This window comes from Apodemus sylvaticus, chromosome 7 (assembly GCF_947179515.1).
Source record: "Apodemus sylvaticus chromosome 7, mApoSyl1.1, whole genome shotgun sequence".
Lineage (NCBI taxonomy): Eukaryota > Metazoa > Chordata > Mammalia > Rodentia > Muridae > Apodemus > Apodemus sylvaticus.
The window spans coordinates 4,792,817-4,803,444 of record NC_067478.1 but is presented as its reverse complement, the minus strand read 5'-3'; the positions used below and the strand labels follow the sequence as shown (position 1 = coordinate 4,803,444).

The 10,628-nt window shown below is 49.9% G+C and overlaps 1 protein-coding gene across 2 annotated transcripts; it reads right to left on the bottom strand.

Annotated features, from left to right (window-relative positions):
- Positions 1-3,380: 3,380 nt before the first annotated feature.
- Positions 3,381-10,569, bottom strand: Myd88 (MYD88 innate immune signal transduction adaptor). 2 transcript variants are annotated; one of them, XM_052187002.1, is made up of 6 exons: positions 9,966-10,569; positions 9,085-9,219; positions 8,526-8,706; positions 8,263-8,354; positions 7,372-7,547; positions 3,381-3,405 (listed from the first exon to the last, which is right to left on the bottom strand). In XM_052187002.1, the coding sequence occupies exons 1-5, from the start codon at positions 10,291-10,293 to the stop codon at positions 7,393-7,395; spliced, it is 891 nt and encodes a 296-aa protein (XP_052042962.1). In that variant the 5' UTR covers positions 10,294-10,569; the 3' UTR covers positions 3,381-3,405; positions 7,372-7,392. The 2 variants fall into 2 exon arrangements, with proteins under 2 accessions (XP_052042962.1, XP_052042961.1); XM_052187001.1 differs by lacking the exon at positions 3,381-3,405 and adding an exon at positions 6,513-6,926 and having other exon boundaries at positions 9,966-10,565.
- Between the last annotated feature and the right edge of the window lie 59 nt (positions 10,570-10,628).

The following is a 10,628-nucleotide window of genomic DNA, read 5'->3' as shown; positions in this document are numbered from 1 at the left end:
AAACAGTTTGATTATCATAGCAACTGCAAAACTATGCTTCTGCTCCGAACCCTAAACTCCACTGTACAGTCTCCAGCCAAGAAAAACTCTTGTGCGTGTATTTTAAGCACCATATCCAAGAATAGCTACAGCAACATTTTAAAGAATGGGGAAGTAAGGAAACCGCACAAGTAAAATGTGAAACTATTAAGATAATTGGTACTATATAGCAGCAGAAATATACCATAGCCATATAAAAATAGCTCAAAGGGCTGGAGAGACGGCTCAGCGGTTAAGAGCACTGACTGCTCTTCCAGAGGTCCTGAGTTCAATTCCCAGCAACCACATGGTGGCTCACGACCATCCATAATGGGATCAGATGCCCTCTTCTGGGGTGACTGAAGACAGCTACTGTGTACTCATAGACATTAAATAAATCTTTAAAAAAAATAGCTTAAAGGACTCTCAACGAAGGTGGAAACAAAGTAAAAGCACCATCAAACAGACAGAGGAACCCAGGCATGGTGGCGCAGCCCTTGTCTCAGGGTTTCTATTGCTGGGACAAAGCACCACTACCAAATAAAACAAACAAACAAAAAACAAAAACAAAAAACAAAAAAACAAGTCGGGGAGGGAAGGATTTATCTGGCCCACACTTTCACATCACTGTTCATCACTGGAAGAAGTCAGGTCAGGATCCTAGAGGCAGGAGCTGAGGCAGAGTCCATAGAGGGATACTGTCCACAGGCTTGCTTCCCGGGCTTGCCTTCCCTGGCTTGCTCAGCCTGCTTCCTTATAAAACCCAAGACTACCAGCCCAGAGATGACAGCACCCACAATAGGCTGGGCCCTCCCCAACTGAACACAAACAGGAAAAAATGCCCTACAGCTGGATCTCATGGAGGTATTTTCTCAACTAAGGCTCCTTCCTGTCTGTTGACTCTAGCTTGTGTCAAGTAGACACAAAATCAACTGGCACAGCTCTCTAATCCCTACACTGGGACAGGACAATCAGAAGTTCGAAGTTCTTGGCTACACAGCAAGTTCAAGGCTTGACTTATACAAGAAATTCTTAGATAAAATAAAACAAAATGGGAAGGTCCCTGAGATCCTTGGGGACCTGCCTTCTAGGTCCCTGGGATCTATGGGGGCCTTTCTTCTAGGTCCCTGCAATCCTTAGGGGCCTTCCTTCTAGTCCTTATCCAGCCCCTTCTCTCCTCAGAGCCTCCATATTTTCTCATCCCTCTGTAGGGAGCTGTGAGGGGATCTTCCCTAAACTCTTCAGACTCACTTCAGGTCTCAACTCTCACAGCTTCACGTCATAAACACAACTGTCTTTAAGATTAAGCTAACTCTTCCAGATTATTCCTTATTGGAATATCTCGCTCATTTCCTTAAATCTATCCTTTCATTCCCTTTTCTTAAGACTCATTTATTTTATCATATTTATCTTTAGATATAAGATATATGTATGATAAGATATATAAGATCTGAAAGCCTGCCTGTATGTCTGTGCACTGTGTATGGCCACAGAGGCCACAAGAAGGGATTGAATTCCCTGGAACTGGAATTACGGAGGGTTGGACCACCATGTGTATGCTGGAAATCAAACCTGGTTTGTCCACTAGAACAATGGTGCTCTTGAGCCCTGAGCCATCCCTCCAGCCCCTCTTTTCATTGCTTCTGACTCAATGTCCACCTCTTTAACCAGAGAGAAATCTGTGTTGTGAGGCTGCCACGGTCCATCTCCCTGGCACTATGATTCTCTTTGTAAACAGACCTAACACAAATACTAGCACATCCGAGGATAAGGCTGTCTGATGTCTCAGATGGAGTCATCTCCTGATGCCTGAGAGTCTTCCCCACGAAATGCCATTAGATGAGCATTTATATGGGACATCCATCTGCATACCTTTCCCCTTTCCCTCTATGTCATTGGTCTTTGAATCTGTCCTTTCCAAATCCCTGACCAGCTGACATACCCAACGACCACTACCCATGAGTAAATCAGATCTGGACTGTGGGACATGAAGCCATGCCAGGAAGTTTGATAAGGTAGAGTAGGTTGAGACCTGGAGACTCAGTGGGCACAGACCTAATGCCTAGGCGACTCCCAGCTCCCCGCCAGACTTAGGACATGCAGAGTCACCGGGTCTCCCACCTGCCCTACCTTACCAAACTTCTTGGCATGGTTTTACATCCCACACTGCATTTTTTTTTAAAAAACTATGTATTTATTTTATGTATGTAAGCACACTGTAGCTGTCTTCAGACATACCAGAAAAGGGCATCATATCTCATTACAGATGGTTGTGAGCCACCATGTGGTTGCTGGGAATTGAACTCGGGACCTCTGGAAGAGCAGACGATGCTCCTAACTGCTAAGCCATCACTCCAGCCCTATGTCCCACAATGCATCTCCACCTGTCCACCAAAGTCAGTCCTCACCACTGGCTTCTCAGGCCACTCCATAGGAGGCTGCCTACAAGAGCTGTCAGGTCCCTCTCTGAATGGAACCTGTGCTTTCTTTTCCTCCACTATGAGTCTTGTTCCTTTAAAGGAACGGGCAGGGCCACAGGCAGTGGCACTGTAGGTAAGAAGACATTCCTGCACCTTTGGATAAGCTCAGCACATAACGCTTCCATTGCACAATGGGAGCCTGAGGTGCCAGTCCAACTCGACAGACAGATCGGCATAGCAGGTAGCTCCTGGGAGCTCCTGGTGCGGGTGTTTAGATCAGCTGACGTGCCCACCGCTCATACTTCTGGTGTGATCTTTAGTTTCTTTTCTTTTCTTTCTTTCTTTCTTTCTTTCTTTCTTTCTTTCTTTCTTTTTCTTTCTTTCTTCAATATATTTTTATTTACATTTCAAATGAGTTCCCCTTTTCTGGCTCCCCACTCCCTGTTTAGTTTCTTTTCTTTAAGGTTGTTTGGGTTTTTTTGTTTGTTTGTTTGTTGTTGTTGTTGTTTTTTTTTGGTTTTTCGAGACAGGGTTTCTCTGTGTAGCTCTGACTGTCCTGGAACTCACTCTGTAGACTCAGAAATCCTCCTGCCTCTGCCTCTGCCTCTGCCTCTGCCTCCCAAGTGCTGGGATTAAAGGCGTGTGCCACCACTCCTGGCTTCAAGATTTATTTATTATATGTAAGTACACTTTAGCTGTCTTTAGACACCAGAAGAGGGTATCGGATCTGTTTATGGATGGTTGTGAGCCACCACGTGGGTGCTGAGATTTGAACTCATGACCTTTGGAAGAGCAGTTGGTGGGTGCTCTTACCCACTAAGCCATCTCTCCAGCCTGTGGTCTTTAGTTTCTTGGTGATGTTTGCTGTGGATTGCTGGGTTGTCACTTTCCAATGGAACATACGTGGTGTGGTCAACTCCATCCCAGAATCCCATCTTCAGGCCATTCCCAGTACCAATTACTGCATCTGGTACCAATGAGAAATAAATGACAGCACTCAAGTGGATGACTTGAGAAAAGTTTGGCAAGGAAGTTGTTATTATTATGTTGACCAAAGGCCTGGGAATGGGGAAGCTTGAAACTTTGGGGAACAATTGTAATTGTTGGTTCTTTGAGGGACGTGGTTACTTTTTCAAATGTTATTTGGCAATGATTACACAACGTCTTTTCTTCTACCTGCTTTTTGGAATAACAGTAAAAGACTGGGGCAAGTTAAAGGTGGGAGAGCGAGTGGGGAGCGAGTGTGAGGTGCACGAGGTGTGTGCGAGGTGAGCGGGGAGAGAGAGAGGGTGAGAGAGTGTGAGGAGAAGCGTGTGTGAGTGAAAGGAGAGTGCGTGTGGAGTGTGTGTGAAGTGTGGGTGAAGAGCGTGTGTGAGTGAAAGGGGAACACACCGGTGTGTGTAGGAGGGTGGGAATCGAGAAAGGAAAAGCACACAGGAGAAAAGCACAGTGTGCAGGAGAATGCAGAGTGCGTGCAGCCTCGAGCTGAGAGAGAGACAGACAGAGACAGAGACAGAGAGACAGAGAGACAGACAGCGAGACAGAGAGACAGAGAATACAGAGTGCGTGCAGCCTCGAGCTGAGAGAGAGAGAGAGACAGAGAGAGCAGCTTTAACCCTTGAAAACTTGCGTCTTTGTACTCAAGAAGTAGTCTGAGCCTGTTTACTATGCGCCTTCCAGATATATCCCTGCTTCCAGTCGAGAACTCCGACCCTGTGTCGAGCGAGGCTGGACCCCACCGTCTAAAGCCTCTCCGGTACTGGAACTCTGGGCTGGAAGGTTGACTCAGTGCTTAAGAGTGCTTGGTACTTGATGCTCTTGGAGAGGACCCACATTCAGTTCCCAGCGTCCACAACCTTTGGTGGCTGACGACCATTTATAACTCAAGTTCCAGGGATTTCAACACCCTCCTCTGACCTCTGCGGACATCAGGCATGCATGTGGTACACATGCAAACATGCAGGCGAAACACTCACATACGTTAAATAAAAAAAATTTTAAGAGATTAAAAAGCACTGGCATTCTGATAAATGATCTTCCCAGCACCTCCTCCCAACAAGGAGAGGCTCCTATCTACCAGGGAGGTGATGTTGGCGCTCCTGTCTCAGCGGTCAGTAGCAGGGTTTCAGACTAGGTCTGTCTAGTGGGAACCATCCACGTGTAGCAACTGAGGGCTTGAAATGTGGCTGCCCCCAAACCGAGATGTGCTGCGTGCCTGGGTACGTGAGAACGAGGCCAGTGGCTGTGACCCAAGGAAAGAGGAAGTGTGGGGACCACGGAGCCAAGGCCAGCTCACCACCACTTCCGTTCTCGGCCTCCTTCTTGCAGCTTCCTGAAGCAGATGCAACTGCCCTGCTTTTCCGCCTGCCGGATCAGCCACTCCTCTGCTCCTCCCAACGTACTTCAGGCTAGCACTCCCTGCCGCCCACAGCGAAGCGGCCCCGCTGCAACCTGAGCTCCAGGGCTGCAGTCGTCTGCGCTGAGCCCCACAGGGCTTATGTGACAGGTCTATTCTCCATCCTTCGCGCGCGCCTCTGGCTGAGATCTTTCCCTTAGCTCAGGGTTTGCCCTGTCCCCTCCCCCACCTTTCAGAGCCATGGAGGATACATGCCTTTGGTCCGGCCAGCATGCCTGCTGCCCAAGGCTCCACTACCTGGTTCCTGGGTGGTTCTGACTTTACTGCATTTGCATCTTGCCTCTTCTACCCCCCTCCCCCCCTAATTTCCTTTAGATCACAGCATGATTACTTTTATATTCTGCCTTGGCCTGGCCCCCATGGAACAAACGGATCCTCAAAACAACAACAACAACAACAAAAAACAAAACAAAACAAAAAAAAAAAACCACATTTCTGAAATGCAGTGGTGATCGGGAGGCAGAGCCAAGCAGACCTTTGTGAGTTTGAGGCCAGTCTGCTCTACAAAGCAAGTTCTGGGACAGCCAGACTTACATAGACCTTATTTCAAAAATAAATAAATAAATAAAATAAAACTTTTTTTTTTGGACAGAATGCCCTATGTTTCCTAAACTGTAGGGCACAAACAGTCCTGCCTCAGTCTCCCAAATAGCTAGAACCATAGGCACACTACCTTACCTGGCTCAAAAACTTCCTTCCTTGAGATAATTACAGATCCTGAGGAAGTTGGAAAGGCAGTGGGAGTTCTTACACTCCTCACATGATCTCCTCCAATCTGAGGACGACAATCCTAACATCAGTATTGTGTGTATAGCACTTGGCCATCCAATGGCTGGATATGTGTGACACCATAATCAAGGGACAGATGGTAATCTGAGGATACAGCTCAGATGACATGAACCCTGGGTTCAATCCCTGACACTGCGTACCAGGGCCCGGACGTGTTTAAGCTAAGAAAGACTCAGGCTGCTAAGTGGGAGCAGGTTCCTGCAGCTGCTGCCGCCGATGATACCTTTGGCTCCATCTGGTCCCTGCTGAAGCCTGAGCCCACGGGGCCGAGGCTCAGCCACCTGGAAGCCCTAGCAGACACCACACTATAGAGCAGGTTCTCTTATACTAGAGATTCACCGCCTACCTCTGCTTCCAAACACCTCAACACACATGCAGTCACAAGTACACTTTCTCAAAATAGAATACTTTTTATTATACATTTCACATACAGAAGTACAAAGTACAAACATGAGCCTTTCTCTCTATTGACGTTCCCGTAAAACCTATAAACAGGTGTAAGGAGACACTTTCCCCAGGTTGCCCATGAGATCATGCAAAGAGGCCTCCGTTCCTCCCCCAGACACTGAGGGGAGACCCATTTTCTTGGGGACTCAGGACCCTGGGGCGTGCCCTGAGAGAGACCATGACATCATGACTTTGTCTCCATGATAGAGAACTTGAGAGGAAAATGCAGACCGCACAGCTGGGGAGAAGCCAGCTGAGCCTGCAGCTGGTTTGTGGGGTGAAGCCAAACAGCTTCCCCCTTCTTTTTATCTTCAGTTTGCTAAGGGCCCACCCACATGCCATCATGTTTGGGGCCTCTTTCAACAGTTGGAGAAAAGAGAGGAGATATCAACGGTGATCTCATATTTTTCTTCTTTTTTGGGGGGGGGGGGCGAGGAAATAGGCTCTCATGTAGCCAAGGCTGACCTTAAACTTGGTGTGTAGCCAAGGATAACCTTGAACTCTTAATTTTCCTGCTTCTACCTCCAAAATGCTGTAACTATAGGCATGTGGCACTACCTGTAGCAAAGGCCGCCATCTTTGTCCAGGGAGATGGCCAGGCCCCCTTGATGGCAAAACTCTTCCACTCAGTTATTCTTGGGAGCTGTCCCAAAGGAAACACATGTAGGCAGACATGTGTGTACAAAGAGGCATGTGTGTACCGAGATGCGTGCACAGGCATGGGTGAGTGGGAGGAAAGGCAGTCCCAGGTGCTCAGGCCGCTCATCACTAATTTGGGTGCAGACAGGAGAGCATCAGAGAATCCGGCTCTAAGTCAGCTCATCTTCCCCTCTGCCCTGTGGGAGGAAGAAGGGAGTTGAAGGTGGATGGGGGTGGGGAGCAGCTGTCCTGGCAAGCCTGTGGTCCCTTGACAGTCAGTATGTGGTCCTTCAGACTGTGGACTGTGGTCCTTTAGCCCAGACTGTGTCTCCTAGGATAATCAGAACAGTGCCTCACTATTTCCCTGCCTAATCTCCATATCCTGTTTCTAGAAGGAGACACTGAGGCCAAAGAGGGCTGAGATGTAACCTTAACCCTAACCCCTAACCTTAACCCTATGCTATGTTGGCTGATAACCCAGCAAGTAATAATGTCACTCGAGATCACTGGTTCCATAAGAACTTTGAGAGATGGTGTCCGGATGATGTCTGGCTACTGCAGATGTCCAGGATGAATGGACCCCAGGCTCCCCACTACAATGTCAAAGGAGGCAAGCAGAAGAACACAGACAGACTGACATACCGAGGCCTCCCGGGGTCACCTTCAGGGCAGGGACAAAGCCTTGGCAAGGCGGGTCCAGAACCAGGACTTGGTGCAAGGGTTGGTATAGTCGCATATAGTGATGAACCGCAGGATGCTGGGAAAGTCCTTCTTCATCGACTTGTATTTGATAGGAATCAGTCGCTTCTGTTGGACACCTGGGGGCCAAAGGGTGTGGTATTAGGGGCAAGGTGGGGCAGGCTCAGTTCCTAAAGCATGGACTAACACCAGCTCTCCACCAACTAGGCACCCATGGTATGTCTCCACTCCAGAAAGAAGTGCGCAGGTACATCCTCAGACATCTGTAGTGCTTTGGTTTTGCATTCCTGGACTAGCATTTTATTTATTTATTTATTTGTTTGTTTGTTTATTGTATATGAGTACACTGTAGCTGTACAGATGGTTGTGAGCCATCATATGGTTGCTGGGAATTGAACTCAGGACCTCTGCTCGCTCTGACCCCGCTTACTCTGGCCCAAAGATTTGTTTATTATTATATATAAGTACCCTGTAGACCAGAAGAGGGCGTCAGATCTCATTATGGATAGTTGTGAGCCACCATGTGGTTGCTGGGATTTGAACTCAGGACCTCAGGAAGAGCAGTCAGTGCTCTTAACCACTGAGCCATCTCTCCCGCCCCTGCACTAGCATCTTTTTTTGGGGGGGGGCGGGGTTCAAGACAGCTTTTCTCTGTGTAGCCCTGGGTGTCTTGAAACTCACTCTGTAGATCAGGCTGGCCTCAAACTCAGAAATCCACCTGCCTCTGCCTCCCAAGTGCTGGGATCAAAGGCGTGCGCCACCACTGCCCGGCTGGACTAGCATCTTACAGCTATACCTCTGTGCTCTCTTTAACCAAAGCAGGCCTAAGCTTACCTGGAGACAGGCTGAGAGCAAACTTGGTCTGGAAGTCACATTCCTTGCTCTGTAGATAATCATCAGAAACAACCACCACCATGCGGCGACACCTGAGGGAGAGTGGCAAAATTCAGGCGCTGCAGTGACTACCTTTAGAGGGTGGTGTCAGGAAGGACCACATTACCCAGGTTGGACAGAGCCCAGCTAACAGGAGAATCCCAGCATCTGGACCTCTGGGTTTCATGCATTCACCCACCTACCCTCCCAGATGCCTAACCAACCTTTTCTCAATCAGCTCGCTGGCAATGGACCAGACACAGGTGCCCGGCAGGACGTCACGGTCGGACACACACAACTTGAGCCGATAGTCTGTCTGTTCTAGCTGCTGGATCATCTCCTTCACAAACTCAATATCGTTGGGGCAGTAGCAGATGAAGGCGTCGAAAAGCTCCGGCCTTTGTCCTGAGGACAGGGGACGAGGGGAACAATCAGCCTTCTGTGGAAGGCTGGAAGGAGCCCAACCTGGAGTCCTTCATCAAGGGAACCTGGTGCTTGTATCCATCCCAAAGTGATGCCCCTCCCCCCAGTGAAAAGATAACTCCCCCACCCCCAGATCAAATCCAGGTTAACTATGATGGAAGCACGCCATTACAGTCTCAGGACCACGCTGAGGCAGGACTGCTATTACCCCCATTTCTTAGATGGGGGAAACCAAGGCTCAGAATAAGCGGCTTGCCCAAGGTCCATCCATCTGCTTCAGGTATCCATGCCCTCTGCACATCACGTGTTTGAGGCAGTGGCCCGCCTATCCTACCCAGGGGAACAACACAGGGCCCTTACCCAGAGGGTCATCAAGGGTGGTGATGCCTCCCAGCTCCTCCGTTTGCGGGAAACTGCTTTCCACTCTGGCCACCTGTAAGGGCTTCTCCGACTCCTGGCTCCGCAGCTTCTCTAAGTACTTCCGGCAGTCCTCCTCTGTGGAGAAGAGACAGGGTGGAGAGGCTCCCGGGTGCCCCCAGCAGCTGCTGTACACATTCAGAATCCTGTCTTTGTGCCATGTGCCTATTTGGGCTCTGAGCCTTCTCCAGTCACTGGTACCACGGACAGACGGAAGGAAGGCTCTACAAACTAATGCTCCCATTCTGGCTGGCCCAAAATGCTCGTCCGGGAGGACTCCAAAGTCAGTCTGCCTCTGAAGCTTTATGTCACCTCGCCTTTGTAAGGATCTAGAGAATGGCGCCAAATTGGGCATCTTGCAGGGCACAGGGCAATCAGAGCGGGGAGCTGAATGTCAGAAGGGCTCAGGCATCCAGTTAGAGCTCAGTGAGGATGGTGACCCCCATCTAGCAAGGTGTACCTCACTGTGCGCGGCAAGGGGGCCGCTGTGTTGAGTGCCAGTGAGTGATGGAAGGGGCTTTAGTCTCTCATTTGTCCTGTTGATCCCGACACAACTGAGTTACCCGGAGGGGGGGGGGTGAGGGGAAGCAGATCTTGACTCTTGGTCCAAATGAAGATCTTTGCCTAGACTCTTTTCCACATCCTTTCCCTATCTCGGGGTTTATGACTCCTCTCCCAATCCCTATGCTGTCCTGTATATTGACAGAGAATTCGGCTGTCACTCTCTTCTTCCCTAGCACACCTCCAGAAAAATGTAGCAAGATTAATATGCCAAGGCCAGCCTCGTCGGCCCTTGACACAGGCCACAAAGCATGTTTCCTCACCGATGCGATGCTTCAGCTCCTCCAGTATATCCTCACGGTCTAACAAGGCCAGCATCTCTAGCAGCCTGCCGACCGACGCGCCAGAGCGCCCCTGCCAGGCATCCAACAAGCTGCGAGTGGGGTCGGGGCGCGTCTCTAGCTCTCGGATCTCCAAGTACTCGAAGCCCATCTCCTCAGCCAGCACAGTCCAGTCGGCTGCCACGGTTGTCCTCACGTTCAAGAACAGTGAGAGGCGGCGCCTTACTCCCACGTTGAGCGCGACCAAGGGTATGGAGAACATGGAGGAGTCCACGGACACGGATCCCACGCGGGGGCCTCCCGCAGACATGGCAGGCAGCCCTGGGCCCCGGTGCTGTCCGGAGCGCTCGCCCGTCGAGCTTCCTACTTCCCCTAAGTCTCCTGCCAGCCCCTCCTTCTTTCGTTTTCCGAGAAGCTCCGCCCTTTGCTAAAATCTGGAATCCGGAGCCACCACAGCACAGCCTGAAAATCAACCGACTTGTGTTTCTAACTTTTGCTCCCCTCCCCTCGAAGGTGTGAGAACTTATAAAAATCTCCTCTGGCATCCGCCTTGGCCCACCGACCTGTCCTGGGCGATCTGGTAGTGGAGGCTATGCGTGGTGACGTCAATCAGCCTTGTTTAGGACTTGAAGGAGTTACAACCCT

What these genes read in the sequence shown, in the direction of transcription:
- Myd88 (XM_052187002.1), bottom strand. Translation starts at nt 10,293, where the DNA reads ATGTCTGCGGGAGGCCCCCGCGTGGGATCCGTGTCCGTGGACTCCTCC. An exon ending in GGAGCTGAAGCATCGCATCG is followed by an intron (nt 9,220 to 9,965) that starts GTGAGGAAACAT and finishes TCTTCTCCACAG; the next exon opens with AGGAGGACTGCCGGAAGTAC. An exon ending in TGCTCTCAGCCTGTCTCCAG is followed by an intron (nt 7,548 to 8,262) that starts GTAAGCTTAGGC and finishes TTTGGCCCCCAG; the next exon opens with GTGTCCAACAGAAGCGACTG.